Raw genomic sequence first — 22605 nt, 5'->3', positions numbered from 1 at the left:
AAATATACTACAAGTAAATTGTTTTTTTTTTCTTTATAGCCTGTATGTAATGCTGTCATCTGCTAATTTTTTTTTAAAGATTTTATTTATTTATTTGACAGAGAAAGAGATCACAAATAGGCAGAGAGGCAGTCAGAGAGAGAGAGAAGCAGGCTCCATGCCAGGCAGAGAACCCGATGCGGGGCTTGATCCCAGGACCCTGAGATCATGACCTGAGCCGAAGGCAGAGGCTTAACCCAGTGAGCCACCCAGGCGCCCCTGTCATCTGCTAATTTCACTTAACATCACCCAACCCATGCTTTAACATTGTCTTTCTCAGTTGTTTTATTGTCCTTTACTTTTCCTAATTTAAAGATAGTGTATTGCTTTGGAGAAATGATTATTTTAACAAATCAAACAAGAAAAAGTTTTTAAAGTAAGTAATAAGTAACTGAATTCTCACTATGTGGAAATAACTATTACTAAGTGTGTTTTGATAACTTTCCCATTAGGTAATTTCTCTGCTTAGGTCAATAAGGACAGAGAGAAAAAGAGGGAGATAGATAGGTAGGCAATTTTAAATAAATAGAGCCATGTTATACATAACCTTCAGTACTGTGCTTTTTCATTGAACACTATTTTTAGAATAGCTTTCTATATCAATAACTAAAATATATCTTTTTATTAGCTGCATATTACATTTTGTATATCAGCTGTATATTTTAGATATATTATCTTTAATTCTTTCAACAGTTCTACAAGGATGATGATGGTACATCCTCTTTATAGATGAGTAAACTGAAATTTTGGGAAGGTTAAGTCCCTTGGCCAAATCACAAAACTAAAAAAATGAAAGAGCAGTAATTGAAACACCCTTTGTCACTATTTTTCTTCCGTTCTCTTTCTGGTGTTTGAATTATTTGATAACGCAGTGTCCATGTGTATGTGATTCACTAAATAAATAGAAAAAATGGGCTAAATAAATTAAATATTGTTCTGTAAAAGATTAAGTACTTGACTGTTTCTTTCCTAGTCAACTTTTTATCTTATAATTAATTATTTCCTTTTTTCCAATCTTCTGGTCTCAATAAAGTGATCACAATTTTTTCTATTCAAATACTTCAGCAAATCTGTCAACTTCAAATATGTCAGATGAGCACGTAAAATAATTTTTTTTTCATATGCCTGGAGGCCACTTTCTCACAGCCTTCTGTTCTGCTCTAATTCCAACTGCTTTTTATATGGACATAGGTGCACACGTGTCATTCTGAATTTTCTTTTGCCATTCTGCTATATTGCATTCCAAAATTCCTGGATTCCATGACTTTTGTTTTTTCCTTTATTTTCTGGTCCTCTTTTTAATATTTTTATTGAAAAAATTCAGTATATACAAAAGTAGACAGAATAGTATAATGAACTCCACATGTGCTCTTCATCAGCTTGAATATTTATCAATTCATAGCCAGTCTTGCTTTAGCTATATAGGCATGCCTCATTTTATTGTGCTTTGCTTTATTTTGCTTCATGGACAGTGCATTTTTACAAATTGAAGGTTTATGACAGCCCTGTCCCAAACAAGTCTATCAGTGCCATTTTTTAAATAGTGTTTGCTCACATCATGTGTTTGTGTCACATTTTGGTAATTCTCTTAATATTTCAAACTTTTTCATTATATTTGGTTATGGTGATCTATGATGAGGAATCTTTCACATTACTATTGTAATTGTTTTGAGGCATCATAAAACAGGCCCATATAAGATGACAAGCAATTGATAAATATTGTGTGTTTTGACTATTCCACTGACAAGCTGTTCCTCCAACTCTCTCCCTTTAGCAACCTTACCTCTAAGTGTTCATGTGAAAGGGAGGGTTGCATGTCTCTCACTTTAAATCAAAAGCTAGAAATGATTAAGCTTAGTGAGGAAGGTATGTCAAAAGCTGAGAAAGGCTAAAAGCTGGGCCTCTTGCACCAAACAGTTGGCCAAGTTGTGAATGCAAAGGAAATATTCCTGAAAGAAATTAAAAGAGTGACTCCAGGGAACAGAGGAGTGATAAGAAAGCAGAATTACCTTATTACTTTTTTCTTAAGGTTTTATCTATTTATTTGAGAGAGAGAGAGAACACAAACAGGAGGGAGAGGGAAGGGGAGTAGCAGACTCCCCGCTGCGTGGGGGGACCCACCTGGGGCTCCATCCCAGGACACTGGGATCATGACCTGAGCCGAAGGCAGACGCTTAACGGACTGAGCCACCCACATGCCCCAGAATAGACTTGTTACTGCAGTGCAGAAGGTTTCAGTGGTCTGGACTGAAGAGCAAGCCGGCCACACCATTCCCTTAACCAAAGCCTAATTCAGAGCAAGGCCCTAACTCTCTTCAATTCTGTGAAGGCTGAGAGGTGAGGCAGCTGCAGGAAAGTCTGAAGCTACCAGATGCTGGTTCAAAAACTGTCTTCAGAACATAAAAGTGCAAAAGGAAGCCACAAGTGCTCATGTAGAACCTGCAATAAGTTCTCCAGAAGATCTAGCTAAGAGCACTATTGAAGGGGCCTACATTAAACAACAGATTTTCAGTGTAAACAAAACAGCCTTCTATTAAAGAAGATGCCATCTAGGACTTTATAGCTAAAGAGGAGAAGTCTATGCCTGCCTTGAAAGCTTCAAAGGATAGGCTGACACTCTGGGTAGGGGCTAATATGGCTGGTGACTTTAAGTTGAATCCAGTGCTCATTTACATTTCAAAAATCCTAGGGCCTTTAAGAATTATGCTTAATCTACTCTGCCTGTGTTCTGCAAATAGAACAGAAAAGCCTGGATGATAGCACATCATGCTAATCATGTGCTAATCATGTGGTAACACATGATTACCACATGGTTAGCTGACTATTTTAAGCCCACTCTTGAGACTACTGCTCAGAGAAAGAGATGCAGCTCAAAATATCACTGCTCATTGACCATGCACCTGGCCCCCCAAAGAGCTCTGATGGAAATAAATGTACAATGAGATGAATGTTGTTTTCTTGCCTGCTAATACAACATCCGTCCTGCAGCCCATGGATCAAGAAATAATTTTGACACTGAAGTCTTATTATTTAAGGAATTGTTTAAGGAATACATTTTGTAAAGGTATTGCTGTCATGGACAGTAATTTCCCTGATGGATCCAAGCAGTCAATTGAAAACATTCTGGAGAGTATTTACCATTCTAGATGACATTAAGAGCAGTCATGATTCACTGGAAGAGTTCACAATATCCGTATGAACAGGAATTTGTAAGAAATTGATTCCAACCCTATGAATGTCTTTGAAGGGTTCAAGACTTCTTTGGAGGAAGTAACTGCAGATGTGGTAGAAACAGCAAGGGAACTAGAATTAGAAGTGGAGCCAGAAGATGTAATGAATTGCTACAATCACATAAAATTTTAATGGATGAGGACTTTCTTCTTATGTATGAATGAAGAAAGTGGTTTCTTGAGATGATATCTACTCCTAGTGAAGTTGCTGTGAAGATTGTTAAAATGACAACAAAAGATTTAGAATATTAACTAGATTTAGTTGGTAAAGCAGGAGCTGACTTTGAAAGGATTGACTCCAATTTTGAAAGAAGTTCTTTGGGTAAAATGCTATCAGACAGTGTCACACGCTATAGAGAAATCATTTGTGAAAGGGAGAGTGAATTGATATGGCAAACTTTACTGTTGTCTTATTTTAAGAAATTGCCACAGCCACCAGGCCATCCGCAACCACCATCCTGGTCAGTCAGCGGCCATGATCATTGAAGGAAGATCCTTCACCAGCAAAAAGATTATGACTCGCTGAAAACTCAGATGATGGTTAGCAATTTTTAATAATAAAGTATTTTAAAATTAAACTATGTATGTTGTTTTTTAGGCACATTGCTTTTGCACATTTAATAAACTACAGAATACTGTTAACATAACTTATACATGCAGTGGAAACTGAAAAATTTGTCTCTCTTTATTGCAATTTCCTTTAATTTCAGTGGTCTGGAACCAGACCCTAGGGATCTGCAGTGTATGCCTGTATTCCCATGTACGTTCACCATGTTATGTTGAAGGAAAACCTACACATCCCCTTTTACCTATAAAGTATTTCACAATATATCTGTAAAGAGTAAGGACTCCCAAAAAACCAAGTAATTAGAATCTCATTATCATACATAAAAATTCAACAATACTCAGTCTTTAATGTCAAAAAAGTCCATTAGATGTTCAAATTTTAATTATCTTTTGCAAGTTTTTAAAATTGTCTTCACCCCTACAGTTTGAATCAGTACCCAAATAAGGCTCACACCTTACAAATGATAAGAATTTCCCATAATCCCTCTAGTTAAGTCTCCCCTCTAGTTAAGTCCCTCTTAATCTCTGGGGTTTCCTTCTGTTGTCTTGTTTTATTTCTTTATTTTTAATTTGTTGAAGAAAATAATTTATTACTCTAACCTGGATTTTGCTGCTCCCATCCCTATGATGTTATTTAACATGTTCCTCTATCCTCTTATTTCTATATTAGTATTTAGATTTAGGGACTTCAGGTTTTTTGGCAGTTCTTTTTTATAGGAATGTTGTGTTCTTCCATTAGAGGGTCATGATATCTAAGGCCTCTTTTTTTGTGATGTTAGTAGCTGTCAACATTCAGTACTTGATCTATTAAATCTTTAGGCATTACAAAAGATCTGTAGCCTAATATTCCTCCTTTATTTATTAGTCGATAAAGGTCTATAGAGAAAAACCTCCCCTTATGTACTATTTGGAAACTCATTCATTCAGTTTATTTAGAAAAAGCAGGGAAAATGCTTACTTTCTCTTTATTTATTAGTTTTTGAAATAGCAAGTTGTTTGACGAACGTTCTCTAATGATTTCCAATGAGGATTTTAATTTTTTAAATTGGTAAGTGTAAGCCTTCTAACTTTTTTCTTTTTCAAGAGTTTTTGGCTGTTCTGTAACCCTTGCATTTTTAATCTGAATATTAGGATTAGCTTGTTAATTTTTGCAAAGAGGTCAGCTGAAGTTCACATTATTTGAGGGACTTTAGCCATTTTAATAATACGAACTTTTCCCAGTTAATATAGGGAAATGTCTTTCCATTTATTTAATTTGTTTCTACAGTGCTGTGTAGTTTCCAGTGTATAGTTCTCACAATTTTTTATAGATGCTCTTTATCAGCGTAAGGAAGTTACTTTGTAATCTTAGTCTGTTGATTGTTTGAGAATTTTATTTATAACTCATTTTTTTTCAATTCACTTCATCTATTTATTGATGATTAAATTGTTCCACCTTTAATAAATGTGACCATTTTCAGTAGGGTACTTTTGATACAACGCCAGTAGGCTTTCATTGCTTTCTTAGTATCTGATGTGAGAAGTGTTCCGGGATCATTTTGTACATTTTTTTCTTTGGTTCCTTTTGGAATATTTCTTGGTTTTCTGGAACGTTAACCCTCAACAGCTTCCTAAGAATAGTGCATAAAAAGCAAACTTTCTGAATTCTTGTATGACTGCTTCTAGATAGTCTCTAAATAGATAATTTTAGATTTCTATATTGAAAATCATTGTTCCTTAGATTTTGAGGTTAGTTCTTCATTGCCTCTATTACCAAGGTTGCTATCAAGAATCACAACGCGTAAATGCCTGGGTGGCTCAGTCATGGTTTTAGCCATAGAGGTGGTTTTATCCTGGGTGGCTTGGTTGGTTAAGTGTCTGTCTTCAGCCCAGGTCATGATCCCAGGGTCCTGGGATCAAGTCCCATGTGGGGCTCCCAGCTCATACTCCCTGTTGATTTCTCTGTCTCTCTCTCTCTCAAATAAATAAATAAAATCATTTAAAAAAAAAAAAAAGAATCGCAATGCTTGCTGCACCTGGGTGGCTCAGTTGGTTAAGCATCTGACTCTTGATTTCTGCTCAGGTCATGATCTCAGGGTGTTGGAATTGAGCCCTGCCTCTGGCTTCCTGCTCAATGGGCACTCTCCTTGTCTTTCTCTCCCTCTGCCTCTCTCCCTGCTCATGTGCTCTCTCTCTCTCTCAAATAAATGAATAGATATTAAATTTAAAAAAAAAATCACAACACCATTCTCATTTTTGATCCTTTCCATGTCTCATGTATACGAATATGTCTCCTCATTCTGGAAGCTTCTGAGATTTTCCTTTATTATGGTTAATCTTTAATTTTATAAAAATATGCCTTTGTTTAGGTTTTTTAAATTCTAGTGATAATAGGTGTTCTCTTTCAACCTAATAACATGAGTGCTTATGTCTGGAAATTACTCTTTTTTTTCCCTTAAATTATTTTTATTAACATATAGTGTATTATTTGCCTCAGGGGTACAGGTTTGTGAATCATCGGACTTACACATTTCACAGCACTCACCATAGCCCATACCCTCCCCTCAGTGTCCATAACCCAGCCACCCTATCCCCCCAGCAACCCTCAGTTTATTTTGTGAGATAAAGAGTCTCTGGTGGTTTGTTTCCCTCCCCGATCCCATCTTGTTTCATTTTTTCCTTCCCTACTCCCCAAGCCCCCTCCCTTCCTCTCAAATTCTTCATATCAGAGAGATCATATGATAATTGGATTTCTCTGATTGACTTGTTTTGCTCAACATAATACCCTCTAGTTCCATCCAGGTCATTGCAAATGGCAAAATTTCTTTTGATGGCTGCATAGTATACCATTGTGTATAATATATACACCACGTCTTCCTGATCCATTCATCTGTTGATGGACATCTAGGTTTTTTCTAGTTTGGCTATTGTGGACATTGCTGCTATAAACATTCAGGAGCATGTGCCCCTTCGGATCACTACATTTGTATCTTTAGGGTAAAAAGTAGTGCAATTGCTGAGTCATAGAGTAGCTCTATTTTCAACTTTTTGAGGAACCTCCATGCTGTTTTCCAGAGTGGCTGCACCAGCTTTCATTCCCACCAACAGTGTAGGAGGGTTCCCCTTTCTCTGCAACCTCGCTAACATCTTTGGTTTCCTGACTTGTTGATTTTAGCCATTCTGACTGGTGTGAGGTGGTATCTCATTGTGGTTTTGATTTGTATTTCCCTGATGCTGAGTGATGTTGAGAACTTTTTCAGTTGTCTATTGGCCATCTGGATGTCTTCTTTGCAGAAATGTCTCTTCGTGTCTTCTGCCCATTTCTTGATTGGATTATTTTTTCTTTGGGTGTTGAGTTTGATAAGTTCTTCAGAGATTTTGGATACTAGCCCTTTATCTGACATGTCATTTGCAAATATCTTCTCCCATTCTGTCAGTTGTCTTTTGGTTTTGTTGACTGTTTCCTTTACTGTGCAAAGCTTTTTATCTAGATTGATGAAGTCCAAATAGTGCATTTTTGCCCTTGCTTCCCTTGCCTTTGGTGATATTTCTAGGAAGAAGTTGCTTTGGCTGAGGTGGAATAGGTTGCTGCCTGTCCTCTCCTCAAAGATTGTGATGGATTCCTGTCTCACATCGAGGTCTTTCATCCATTTTGAGTCTATTTTTGTGTGTGGTATAAGGAAATGGTCCAGTTTCTTTCTTCTGCATGTGGCTACCCAATTTTCCCAACACCATTTGTTGAAAAGACTGTCTTCTTCCCATTGGTCATTCTTTCCTGCTTTGTTGAAGATTAGTTGACCATAGAGTTGAGGGTCCATTTCTGGGCTCTCTATTCTGTTCCATTGCTCTATGTGTCTGTTTTTATAGAAATAAGCTATTTTAATATTAATAGACTGAAAGATCTCTTTCTAGTTCAGTTTTGGGGTGTGTGTGTGTGTGTGTAATGTAATATCTATATATTATATGGGTATTTGTATTTTGTGCTCATATTAGAGTATCATTAGAGAATCATTAAGCATTTAGGGGGATCAGGGTAAGAGGAAAGTATATGAAGGTATATTTAGTTTGAATTTAGTGGGCTATATTTTTGTAGTTCTCAGTAATTTCCATGTATAGTTAGAATTTTGGTAGTCACCTTAATGAGAGAACAGCTTCCAGGAATACTCTAGAGCAGGGACGGCAAATGTACTGCTTTGTGAACTTGTCCTTGGTACCGGGTGCTGGAAGGATATGAATCATGGAGAAACAAGGTTGAGATGTACAGGGCCAAAGAATTAATCTGCAAATAATTCTTTGACTCATAAAGCTGATAAATGGCAGAAATGATAGATTTTTCAAATTTGACAATTCAAAAGTAATTTTATAAAACATGCTGATAATAAGTTACAAACCTGAAAGAAACTTTTAGAAAGTAACAAAAATAAAAAGCAAAATTTGATCATCCATGCTTGGTTCAAGTCTGAATTATCTTATTTCTTTGTAGAAAATAATACAAAGTTGTCCTAGGAAGAGGCAATCAAAGCATAAGCCATAGAAAATATTGAAAAGGCACTCTAAATATGTGTCCAATGATTAATTAATAAAAATGTCTTATTCTCCTCACTTTAGAGATGTGGAAATATTTATAATTTTTTTAAATTGAGGTGAAATTGGTGTATAACATTATATAAGTTTCTAGTATAGAGCAATATGTTAGACATCTTTATGCAAGGATCACCACTAAAAGTCTAGTTACTATCCATCACCATACACTTGATCCCCTTCACCCATTTTTCCCACCCACCATGGCCCTTCCCTTTGTGACTTATTTCACCTTGAAGATCAATCCATGTTGTCACAAACAGCAAGATTTCATAATTTTGTGTGTGTGTGTGGCTAAGTAGCACTTCATTGTGTGTGTATGTTTGTGTGTGTGTCTGTGTGTGTATGTATATACCACATCTTTACCCATTCTTCCATCAGTGGACATATCCATTTCTTGGCTGTTTTTAATAATGCTGCAGTGAACATAGAAGTGTATATATCTTTTTGAATCAGCATATTTATATTTTTTGCATAAATACCCAGAAGTATAATAGATAGATCATATGGTGGTTCTAGTCTTAATTTTTTGAGGAATCTCCATACTGTATCCCATAGTAACTATACCAGTGTACATTCCCACCAACAGAATATGAGGGTTCTCTTTTTTCTATATCCTCTTTAACACTTACTATTTCTGGTCTTTTTGATAATAGCCATACCAAAGGTATAAGGTGCTCTCTCATCATGGTTTTGATTTACATTTCCCTAATAATTAGTGATGGTGAACATCATTTCATGTGCCTTTTGGTCACCTGTATTTCTTCTTTGGAAAAATGTCTACTTAGATCCTCTGCCCATTTTTTAACCAGGTTGCTTTGTTGTTAAGTTGTATGAGTTCTTTATATATTTCAGATATTAATCCCATGTTGGAAATATGATTTGCAAAAATCTTCTCCCATTTTCTTCAACCCATGCTTGGTTCTTATGAGTAGTTGCTTTATAGTCCATATTTGGCACAACCTACATTGTGTTCAATCGTTTGTCTGAAATAGAGGAGCTTCCTGTTTAGTACATTTTGGAAATTCAGAGTTAGGAAAGAAAAGGGCAAGACCTGAAGTCAGGAATGCTTCCTAGTCTCGGAATCTCCTGACTTTTATATACCTTCCCTTCCAAAACACACATACACAAATAAACTCAGACATAACAAAATAATCCCAATTTCCATATTAAATATGAAATTATTATATCCAAGATGGGTTTTATTCAAGTAGGACTTTAGGTTCTGTCTGCCAAGCTTGAATCCTAGTGCTGCTGTCACCATCTTTGAGAGCCTGGACAAATTCTTCAACCTTTCTATACTTCTGTTTCCTTCATAAAATAAAGATGATACTCGTATTTTACCTATCTTACAGAGTTGTAAGGGTTTAATGAATTACTTCATAGAGTGCACTTGATTATACTGTTATCATTGGAATTGATGGTATTGACATTTGGAGCTAATACTTTGGGGGGATTTTTTAGGTTTTGAGCTTTTTTACTTTATTTCTCCTATTTTTATATTTTTAAAGTTTTTGTTTTTTGTTTTTTTGTTTTTTTGGTTTTTTTTTGAGAGAGAGAGCATGAGTGAAGGAAGGGCAAAGGGTGAGAGAGAAGCAGCCTCCCCACTGAGCAGGGAGTCCAAAGTGGGGTTCGATCCCCAGATCCCAGGATCATGACCTGAGCTGAAGGCAGATGCTTAACCTACTGAGCCACCCACATGCCCCTATTTCTCTTTTTTTTGTAAAATCCTCCTGTGCCTTTGAAAATTCTTGATCCATGTGCATTTAAAAGGCCTTTAGCTCAAGATTCTAAACAATTTGACATCTTGGGCACTCTTGGCTAAGAACATCCATAGACTTAGTGGGCTTTTGGGAACAGAATTTGAGGAATATGGAGAGCAGAGATTGTTATATACCACCCGCCCCCACCACTTTTGTTTTAATTAATAAACTATTTTTTAAGAGCATATGTGGGTTCACAGCAAAATTGAGTGGAAAGTACAGGAAGTTTCCACATACCCCTGTCCTCACAAATGTAAAACCTCCCTCTCTATGAAATTCTGCACCACATTGGTACATTTGTTATAGTCCGTGAACCTGCATTGGCACATCATTGTTACCTTGTGTCCATTTACATTTTGTGTCCATTTACATTTTGGTTCACTCTTGATATTATACATTCTGTGGGTATTGACATAGGCATAAAGCATGTATCTACTATTGTAGTATCATATGGAATAGTTCTACTACCTTAAAATTTTTCTTTGCTTTGCCTGTTCATCCCTCCTTCCTCTATAATTTCTGGCAACCATTTATCTTTTCATTGTTTCCATAGTTTTGCCTTTTTGAGATTATTTAGTAGTTGGAATCACATAGTATATAGCTTTTTCAGATTGACTTCTTTGACTTAGTAATATACATTTAAGTTTCCTCCATGTCTTTTCATGGTTTGATAGCTCATTCTTGTTTAGTGCCTGATAATATTCCATTGCTGGGATGTACCACTGCTTACCCATTCACTACTGAAGTATATCTTGGTTCCTTCCAAATTTTGGCAGTTTGACTGTAAGCTTTCATGTGCAGTTTTTTTGTTTAGACATAAGTTCTCAAATCCTTTGTGTAAATACCAAGGAGCATGACTGCTGTGTGTATGATAAGATTATATTTAGTTTTGTAAAAAACTGCCAAATAGTCTTCCAATGTGGCTTTACCATTTTACATTTCCCCTAACAATAAGAGATTTCTTCTTGTTCCACATCCTTGTTAGCTTTTGGTATTGTTAGTGTTTGAAACTTTGCCATTCTAATAGGTATATATGGGTATCTCATTGTTTTATGTTGCAATTCCCTAATGATTTATGATATTGTACATCATTTCATATGCTTTCTTAGAATCTCTGTCTTCTTAGGTGAGATGCCTATTTACATGTCCTCTTTTGCCATTTTTAAAAATCAGGTTGTTCTTTTTTTATTGTTTTATGTGTCTTTTTATATTTTGGAAAATAGTCCTTCATAGATACATCTTTTTTTTTAAATTAACATAAAATGTATTATTTGCTTTGGGGGTACAGGTCTGTGAATCATTAGTCTTACACAATTCACAGCACTCACCTTAACACATACCCTCCCCAATGTCCATTACCCAGCTACCCTGTCCTTTCCCCTCCACCCCCCAGCAACCCTCAGTTTGTTTCCTGAGATTAAGAGTCTCTTATGGTTTGTCTCCCATATTTTGCCCAGACTGTGGCTTATCTTTTCATTCTCTCAATATTGTCTTTCATAGAGCAGAATGTTTTTATTTTAATAAAGTCCAGCTCATCAATTATTTCTCTTTTTTATTCTCAAGTTCATGTTGTATTTCTTTTTTTCTTTTTTTTAAAGTGATTAACAATTTTTATTTTATTTACTTTTTTAACATTGAGGTTGGTATTTTTTGATATAGTGTTCAGTGATTCATTAATTATGTATAACACCCAGTGGTCATCACAATACATGCCCTCCTTGATATCCATCACCTGGTTATCCCATCCCCCCCACCCCCCTCCCTTCTGTAACCCTCAGTTTGTTTCCTGGACTCCAGAGTCTCTCATGGTTTGCCTCTCTCTCTGATTTCTTCCCATTCAGTTTTCCCTCCCTTCCCCTATAGTCCTGTGTGCTATTCCTAATATTCTACATATGAGTGAAATCATGATATTGTCTTTCTCTGCTTTACTTATTTCACTAAACATAATCCCCTCTAATTCCATCCATGTCATTGCAAATGGTAGGTATTCATCCTTTCTGATTGCTGTGTAATATTCCATTGTATATATGGACCACATCTTCTTTATCCATTCATCTGGTGAAGATTGCACCTTTGGTATTGTATCTCAAATGTCATCGCCATACCATGGTCAATAACACTATACTACTTTCAGTGGTAGTGCCGGTACGTTATACTATCAAAATAATCCTGATTCCTCCCTGCAATCCCTTGTGTCATTGCTGTCATTCATTTCATTTATTCATTTTACTTATGTATAAGCATAGTTAGATAGAAAGAATGTAATGGAATACATTGTTGCTATTATTTTTTTTTAAAGATTTTATTTATTTATTTGACAGACAGAGATCACAAGTAGGCACAGAGGCAGGCAGAGAGGGAGAGGGGAAAACAGGCTCCCTGCCGAGCAGAGAGCCCGATGTGGGGCTCAATCCCAGGACCCTGGGATCATGACCTGAGCTGAAGGCAGAGGCTTAACCCACTGAGCCACCCAGGTGCCCCTGTTGCTATTATTATTTTGAGCAAATTGTTATTTGTTAGATAATTAAGAACAAGAAAAAAGTTTTTATTTTACCTTCACTTGTTCTCTAGTGTTCTTCTCTTCTTTATATACAACTGATTTTCGTTCTATATCATATTCCTTCATTCTAAAGAACTTCTTTTAGTATTCCTTGCAAAGCCAGTCTTTTAGCAACAAACTTCTTTAATTTTTGTTTGAGAAAGTCTTTATTTCTCCTTGACTTTTGAAAACTAATTTCACACAGGGATGACTCGGTGGCTCAGTCAGTTAAGCGTCTGTCTTAGGCTCAGGTCATGATCCCAGGGTCCTGGGATCGAGTGTTGCATCAGGCTCCTTGCTTAGTAGGGAACCTGCTTCTCCGACTTCCCCTCCCTGCTGCTTGTGCTCTCTCAACCTCTCTCTCTCTCTCTCTGACAAAAGAAGAGAAAAGAAAAAGAAAAAAAAAAACCTAATTTCACAGAGTACAGAATTTGAGATTGGTAAGTTTTTACTTTCAACACTTTAAATATTTCTCTCCACTCTCTTATTTTAATGGCTTCTGAGATGAAGCTGTTTGTAATTCTTACTTTTGCTCTTATATAGGCATAATGTTTTTTTTTTCCTTTGACTTCCAAGATTTTTATCTGTAATTTTCTAAAGTTTGGATACAACATGCCTAGGTATGTTGTTTTGGGCATTTATCCTGCTAGATGTCCCTCAACTTCTTGGTTCTGTGTTTTGGTGTCTTAACATTAATTAGAAAAATTCTCAGTCATTATTTAAAAATATAGTTTTAAAATTTGAAAAACAGCAGCTTAATGCTATAGACAGCCTTCTAGTCAAAAGTAAGTTCATATGGCTACAATGAAAGTAGATGGTAGACAGATCCTAGTAGGGAAAGATTGGTTAGCTTTTTTTTTTTTTAACAACATGCATCACTCTTGCCAACATGAAATCACATGCTGTTAGGGTCTACTTCTAATAGTATTTAAATCAAGTTAAATAATATTAGGACTTAACATCTGAAACAAATAAGCAAACAAAAGAATTAATAGAAACAGATAATAAAAGAGCGTATATTCATAAGCTATGTCTATCTCTATTTTCAGATGCCTTGATCTTTTATATAGAAAATCCTAAGAACTCCCACTAAAAAACCGTTAGGACTAATAAATGATTTCTGTATTTTTGCAGGATATAATAACATTGTATAAAAATCAATTGTATTTCTATGTACTTGCAGTGAAAAATCTGAAAATTACATTAATTCTGTTGACAATAGCATCAAAAAGAATAAAATACTTAGGAATACATTTTTAAAAAGATGTCTAAAACTAATATTCTGAAAGCTACAAAATGTTGAAAGAAATTTAAGAAGATCTAAATTAATGTAAAAACATCTCGTGTTAATATATCAAAAAGACCCAGCACTGTTAAGATGGCTGTACTCCTCAAACTTGTCTATAGACTGAAGAGTCTATCAGTATCTCTGCTGATTAGAAGGGTAATCACAACAATGTAATCAAGACATTGTTACAAGGATAAATATCTAGATCAACAAGAGAATCAGTAGTCCAGAAATAAACTCATACATTTATAGTTAATTGATTTTTTTTAAGATTTTATTTATTTATTTGACAGAGAGCGATCACAAGCAGGCAGAGAGGCAGGCAGAGAGAGAGAGGGAAGCAGGCTCCCCACTGAGCAGAGAGCCCGACGCGGGACTCGATCCCAGGACCCCGAGATCACGACCCGAGCCGAGCCGAAGGCAGCGGCCCAACCCACTGAGCCACCCAGGCGCCCCTAGTTAATTGATTTTTAAAGACGAGACTAAGATCATTGAATGGGGGAAAGAATAGTCTTTTCAATAAATGGTGCTGGGATAGCCATATGCAAAAGAATGAAACTGGACTTTGAACTCACTCTATATATAAAAATCAACTCAAAATGGTTCAAAGACCTAACTGTAAAAACAGAAACTATAAAACTATTAGAAGAAAGTATAGGGGTAAATTTATTCCTTGGTTTTGACAAGAGATTCTTAAATATGACATTGAAACCACAAGCAACAAAATACCAACTAGACAAATTGAACCTTATGAAAACTAATAACTTCTGTACTTCAAAGGACATAACCCAACCAAAGAAAATGAAGACAACCCACAGAATGGTAGAAAATATAGACAAAGCATATATTTGATAAGTGACTCAGGTGTAGAATGTGTAAAGAACTCATACAATTCAATAATAAAAAGATAAACAACCCAATTCAAAAATGGGCAAAGGATTTGCGTAGACATTTCTCCAAAAAAAGGTACGCAAATGGCCGACAAGCACATGAAAAGAATGTTTGTCATCATGAATCATCAGGAAAATGTAAATCAAACAGTATGGCTAGAAGCAAAAAGTCAAATAACAAGTGTTGGTGAGGCTTTGGCAAAACTGAAATCCTTGAATACTGCTGGTGGGAATGTAAACTGGTACAGCTGCTTTGGAAAACAATCTGGCACTTCCTCAAATAATTTTTTTTTTAAGATTTTATTTATTTATTTCACAGAGACAGCGAGAGAGGGAATATAAGCAAGAGGAGAGGGAGAAGCAGGCTTCCCGCTCAGCAGGGAGCCCGATGCAGGGCTCGATCCCAGGACCGTGGGAACATGACCTGAGCCAAAGGCAGACGCATAACAACTGAACCACTCAGGCGCCCCTTCCTCAAATAATTAAAGATAGTATTACCATATAATTCAGCTATTCAGTACCTAGGTGTATACCCAAGAGAAATGAAAAAATATATGTCCAAACAAATACTTGTTCATGAATGTTTTCAGAATGTTTTTATAAAAGTCAAAGGTTGGAAACAACCAAAATGTCTATCAACAGGTAAATGGATAAATAATAGTGAATTCTCCATACAATGGAATATTATTTGGCCTTAAAAAAGAATGAATACATGCTACAGCATGGATGAATCTTGAAAACACTATGAAAGAAGAAAAGTGAAAGGAGATAATCACAAAAGATTATCTACTATATGAGTCTGTGTATTTGAAAGTTTAGGGAAATCTTTTGGGAGAGGAAATAGAATAATGGTTGCTTAGGGCTGGGAGTGATTAAGGGAGTGATAGCTAAAGATTATGGGGTTCCTTCTTGAGATGTTAAAAATGTCCTAACATTTATTGTGGTGATGGTTGCACATATCTGAGAGTATATGAGAAACCATTGAGTTATATACTTTAAATGGATGAATTATATGGCATTATGAATTACATCTCAATAAAGCTGCTTAAATAAAAGAATAGGCTGTTCCAAAAATATATATAGTTACCATCAAATTTAGCAGGAGGAGACCAGACATTTATAGGTGGCATTTCTTTTAGCCTTCCTTCCCCATCTCATTTCCCTTTTGTACCCCAAACTTGAAGTAGGAGGTTCAGCAGACCATCCTGTCAGTAGTGGGTTTTTTTTTTTTTAATTTTTAAGATTTTATTTATTTGTCAGAAGAGAGAGAGCACAGAATCAGGGGGAGTGGCAAGCAGAGGGAAAACCAGGCTCCCTACTGAGCAACAGGCCAATGTGGGACTCGATCCCAGGACCTTGGGATCATGACCCCAGCTTGGGATCAAGCTGAAGGCAGACGCCCAACCAACTGAGCCACCCAGGTGTCCCCTGCCAGTGCTCTTTAGAAAAGTCATTGCAACCTGCAGTCTGACTCCGGCCTAAAGAGAAGGGTGTTGGGAGAAAGGATTTCTCTAAACCATGGCTCATACCAAGCATAGGGCTTGCAATCAATCAGTGGTAAAGCATCCAGGAGGTAACTGGCTACAAAAGCTTCTCTCAGTAGTTCATCCTCTCCTGGGTAAGAAGTGAAATAACCTTTTTATCACAAGCCTGTTACAAGTACAGTGGCATCTGAAATTAGATTGCTCTGACTTCTAAATAGACATGCCCTTCAGAGCCCAAATATTGGTGCTCTGAAGGAGGCAAGTGCAGCCTGTGTGGTTGGCTTGTTTGAAGACATCTGTGTGCCGTCCGTGCCGGTGGGGAACAATAGTGCCAGAAGACTTCCACCTAGCATGTTGTAGTCCTATAGAATATATTGCATAGGTGGAGAATAAGTGAAATAATTCATTTTAATTGTAAACATTTCATTTGCAAAAACCCTAAAGATTCAACCTCTTTTTCCCATCATTGGTAGTTCTGAACACTAGAATTTTCTTTTTTACCATAAGGTCAAAATGAACCTACGTATATGATTGTGAATGGACAAAATGGTGACATAATTGGGTATTGGCAAGTTATTTTTCCATTTTCATTACTGTGTGAATTTTTAATATTAATATGGAGACATAAAACATTAAAGGAAATCAACTCTCAGTAATATAATTTATGGCAAATATAAATAAATCTAGTAAATCTTTTTTTTTACAATGCCACCACTTAGCTTTTTTTAAACAAGAAAGAATTTTTTATCACAACTGAGCAGTATCTATTATTTTATCATAGAGTAGTTACATCTATTCACTCAACTTTTCTCATTAATTCTACATGCAAGTGCATGGTTTTCTTAAAGATATTATTTATTTACTTAATTATTTTTTTTAAATTTTTTTAAAATTTATTTTTAAATTGACAGAGAGAACAAGCTGAAGGAAGAGAGACAGGAGAGAGAGAGAGAGAGAGAGGGTGAGAGAGAAGCAGACTCCTCACTGAGCAGGGAACCTAACATGTGGGTCAATCCTAGGATCCTAGAATCATGACCTGAGCTGAAAGCAGACCCTTAACTGACTGAACCACCCAGGCTCCCCAAGTGCATGTTTTTAATGTTGTCTGTACTATTCTTGTGTGTTTGTTATCAAATATGTTTAATTTAAAAAATTGTTAGCAAGTTTCAAATATCTCAAATTGACATTGTTATGCTAAAATACCACACAAATTCCATTAAAATGGATAGTTTACTTATTAATATCAGTAACCATGTTACAACATAATAGGAGTTTTTCTGTTCTTAATTGTCTTCTATCACCGCTCTTTAATCATACGGTCCCCTAGAAGATGACTCGGAATTTTGTGGGTAGTTTTTTGGTTGTCACCATGATAGGGGGATGTTAGGAGGCCAGCTGTCTTGATGCCTAAGTTCAATAGATCCATTAGATTCCAACCCTTGTCTTTATACCTGCTCTCAGTGCTTGCTGCTTCCAATTCCCAATCTTCTAGATTGGGACATGTTCACTTTCGCAAGCATTTTACATTATGGCTTCTTTTCTTTTGCCAAGTCAGTTACCACTTATCTGTCAGCATTGACTTCTAAACATCTACTGAAATTTTTTACCGTGTTTTCTTTCCCATTCTCTCTTACATAGTGGGTTTCTGTCCTTTTTTTTTTTTTAATTCCTTTTTTTAATTTAATTTTATTTTTTCAGTGTTCCAAGATACATTGTTTACATATAACACCCCGTGCTCCATGCAATACGTGCCCTCCTTAATACCCACCACCAGGCTTACCCATCCCCTCACCCCTTCCCTTCTAAAACCCACAGTTTCTGTCTCAGAGTCCACAGTCTTTCATGGTTTGCCTCCCCCTCTTATATCCCCCAATTCACCTTTCCTTTCCTTCTCCTAATGTCCTCCATGTTATTCCTTATGTTCCACAAGTAAGTGAAACCATATGATAATTGGCTTTCTCTGCTTGACTTATTTCACTGAGCATAATCTCCTCCAGTCCCATCCATGTTGATACAAACAGTTGGGTATTCATCCTTTCTGATGGCTGAGTAATATTCCATTGTATATATGGACCATATCTTCCTACTGTCTCTCCATTGTTTTCAAAGGCCAAGTGATCACCAAGTGATGAATCTGCTGTGCTTAACAGCTCAGTGGGAGATAGCTTGTCTTAGAGGATATGGCAGACATTTTAGGTAGTTTGGCTATTATGTAGACTAGCTGGTGTCTTGGCAGTTAGTGCCTAGTTGGGGCTAGATCTGTTAAGCACATTGCCATTTCTGAGCCCACCTAAAATTCCAGTCATACTTAAAGTTATCAGTTCATTCTAGCCTTGCATTAACTCACCGTGAACAGTATTTTAGACAATTAACATTTTCTGTGACTGAGGGTAATGTGTAATCTTACTCATTACTCTTTCTCAGGCTGAGCTTTTGGAAACTGATTTGCATTCAGAAGTAACAGTAAAAACGGTGTGATGGCTCCTTATCATTAAAAGGAAAACACTGGATAAATTGTTTTCCTATTTCTAACATGCAGCTTTGCTACATATAATTTTTCCTCATATTAACAGATATTTTGGTAGAAGGCCTCAGTGGGATTGTAGAGGGGCATCAAATCTGAATGAACTTCATCAGCTATTAAGTGACATAATGATCAGAAGATTGAAGACTGATGTTTTAGCCCAGCTGCCCCCCAAAGTCAGACAGCGTATTCCCTTTGATCTTCCATCAGCAGCTGCCAAGGTGAGAATGCTTTTTGAATCAAAGTCTTACTTTAAGTCATTTTAATGAAACATTGCACATACTCATATTTCATAGAAGGAAAAGTCTGTTTTCTTAAAATGGGATTAATTAATAGAACATATGAACTTCATTTCAAGAAGAGAACAGGAAAAATTTAACTTTAAGTCATCAAATAATGTGAAAAGATTCAGTATCCTATTGATTTAAAAAAATACTTCTCAATATAAAATAAAAGTACTTCAACTGCAATGAAGATTTAGTATTAAGAATTCTAAGTACCTATAGGGTGTAAAGCTCAATAATTAGGAAGCAAAGTTGTGTTTCTTGCTCTAAGATTTTTTTTCAAGTATGAGCTGTCTTCTAGAATAACTTGGATATAGCCTTCTTCTTGAAGATCTGAAAACTCTAATCATATTGAAAGATGTGAAGGTCTATATATTAGAAAGTCAAATTGTATTTTACCTAATCCTTATCTACATTTACTTTTAGCATGTACATGCTTATATATTCTCTGAAATTTCTTTAAATCTGGACAGGACTTTGTTGACAAAAACTATTTATTATTGCATTGTTTTATCTTGAACGTTTAAGGTAGACATTTTATAACCATTGAGCAATATGTTATCGGTAAAATAGGAATAATCTGATTTTCTTTATCCGCCATTTTAGCATTAGGAAGAAAAGTGAAAGAGTCGGTGTATGATTACATTACATTTTTATTTAGCTGATATTCCTCATACTTATTTATTTATTTATTTATTTTTAAGATCTTATTTATTTATTTGACAGAGATCACAAGTAGGCAGAGAGGCAGGCAGAGAGAGAGAGAGGAGGAAGCAGGCTCAGCAGGGAGCCCGATGCGGGCTGATCCCAGGACCCCAGGATCATGACTCGAGCCAAAGGCAGAGACTTTAACCCACTGAGCTACCTAGGCACCCCGATTTTTTTTTCTTTTTTTAACCTTATAATTTTTTTATTATGTTGTTAGTCACCATACAGTACATCATTAGTTTTTGATGTAGTGTTTCATGATTCATTGTTTGTGTATAGAACCCAGTGTTCCATGCATATTTAAATGAAAGCGTATCTTGTTATGAAAATACTTTGCTACCATATACATTTTCACTGATTCCTTTTTTATGTATGTAAACTTTTATTTTTACTTTTCAAAATGTTTTATCTTAAGGAAAAGCTCTAATTGCTTGATTTATGATGTTAGCAAAGAGCTTGGTGTTCACCCACAGCTTTTCCTTGGTTTCCGCCTTTGGTGTAAACATGTAACTGACCTTTCTCCATACTGATGTTTTTAAGTGAATATACTGATATCTTTGGGAATTTGTTCTCATATCTTTACAAAGATAAAAGAAAAAACATAGGAGAAAATTCATTATTGCATTAATTGTTCTTTTTTTTTAAGATTTTATTTATTTAGTTAGTTGAGAGAAAGAGCACGAAGTTGGGGAGGAGCAGAGGGGAAGGGCAAAGGAGGGGGAAAGAATCCCAAGCAGACTTCCTGCTGAGTGCAGACCCCAAGTTGGAGCTGGATCTCATAACCCTGAGATCATGACCTGAGCCAAAATCAAGAGTCAGATGCTTAATGGACTGAGCCACCCAGAGCCCCTGTTCTTCTGTCCTTTATGCCATATTTCTAAGCATTGTTATTTTCTCCCACATAGGAATTGAATGCCAGCTTTGAAGAGTGGGAAAAATTAATGAGAGCTCCAAATTCAGGTGCCACTGAGACTGTCATGGGGTTGATTACTCGCATGTTTAAACAAACTGCTATTGCCAAGGTACTTATTGCTGAGACATGTGTTTCTCTTGATACAAATTATTTAATGTATTTTAATGTTTTTATTTAAGCAGCTTATTTGCATGCTGTAACACATCTTTGCCATTTAATTTTTTTTAAGACTTTTTATTTATTTATTTGACAGACAGAGATCACAAGTAGACCGGGAGGCAGGCAGAGAGGGTGAAGCAGGCTCCCTTCCGAGGAGAGAACCCAATGCGGGGCTCGATCCCAGGACCCCAGGATCAAGACCTGAGCGGAAGGCAGAGCCTTTAACCCACTGAGCCACCCAGGCGCCCCATCCATTTAATATTTTAAATCTGATGGAAAATTCAGGCATATTCAAAGTAAACAGTGGTATAATGGACACCATTTTATCTGTCCATATATTGATCTTTTCCAATATTTGGGTACACTTTGATGAGGGAATATGATATGCTTTACATGTTCTCATTTAAAGGACATACATATATTCATCTTTGTCATCAGATTTTTCTGTGGTTTTTGATACATAATTGCTACAAATAATGTTTTTATTTAAGTCAATCATTTTTAATTGATATTATGATTCTAGTTCCCTACAGAGATAGATGTGCTCATATTCTGTCTAAAAGTGCAAATTAGAGGTGTTAGAGTTTTTAAATCTCAGTGTGCATATAAAGTAGATTTATCACACGTTCTTGTTTTTACTAGCATGATAGAACTTAGACATGCTAATGAGTGTTACTCTTTTCCAATTCTGAAATTTTTTATATAAGGTAATTTTTTTAAGTGAGGTATGTTGAGGTGTAATTCACATTCAGTGAAACTTGTCCTTTTAAAATACATAGCTTAATGAGGCTTGACAAATACATAGGGTAAATCACCAGTACAATCAAGATAAAGAATATTTCCATTTGCCTTAAACTTCCCTGATGCACCTTTGCAGTTATCTCCCTCACACCCTGCCTTCTGCACCTCAGCAGTCACAGATCTAATTTTTACAACTGTAGTTCTGCATTTTTCCCGAATGTTCCAAAAACGGAGTCACAGAGTATGTAGCCTTGTGCTTAAAGCATAAAGCTTTTGAATATTGATCCATGTTTTGCATATGTCATTAGTTTCTTCATTTTTATTTCTGAATAATGTTCCAGTGTTTGGATATATAACAAATTTTTTTTTCCCTCCACCAGTTAATGGTAATGGGATCTTACCAGTTTGGGCCACTATGAGTAACTGTAGGAATCATTCATGTACAGGTCTTTGTATGGACAGATTTTCATGTCCTTTGAGTAAATAACTGGGAGTGGGACTGTTGGGTCATATGGAAAACACAGGTTAAGTTTTATAAAAAGCTGCCAAATTGTTTTTCAAGTATCATTTTCCATACCTAGTAGCAACATATGAGTGTCCCAGTGATTCTGCATCTTTGTCAGCACTTGGTATTGACAGTCTTCTTAGTTTTAGCAATTTTCCACGGTATTTACTGGTATTTCATTGTCATTTTATTTTGCCTTCTCCTAATGTCTAGTGATAGCATATTTTCTTGTGTTTTTATCTATAATAGACATCATATATCTGTATATATCATATAGACTGTGCATAGCAAGCCCATATTTATATTGGATTATAAGGGTTCTTTTTTAAAAAGATTTATTTATTTATTTTAGCAAGAAAGAGAGTGGGGGTCGGTGAGAAAGGTAGTAGGAGAGAGAATCTCAAGCAGACT

At 36.0% G+C, this 22605-nt stretch overlaps 1 protein-coding gene across 1 annotated transcript in view; it reads left to right on the top strand.

Moving 5' to 3' along the window:
• ZRANB3 (zinc finger RANBP2-type containing 3) overlaps positions 1–22605 on the top strand; it is a 296350-nt gene that overhangs the window by 194375 nt on the left and 79370 nt on the right. The window contains exons 7-8 of the mRNA XM_080799794.1: positions 18934–19105; positions 20782–20898. Of these exons, the coding sequence (XP_080655920.1) occupies positions 18934–19105; positions 20782–20898 (289 nt within the window). The remainder of the gene's footprint in view (positions 1–18933; positions 19106–20781; positions 20899–22605) is intronic.

Source organism: Martes martes, assembly GCF_963455335.1.
Source record: "Martes martes genome assembly, chromosome: 3".
Classification (NCBI taxonomy): Eukaryota; Metazoa; Chordata; class Mammalia; order Carnivora; family Mustelidae; genus Martes; species Martes martes.
This window is presented reverse-complemented; position numbering and strand designations above follow the sequence as displayed.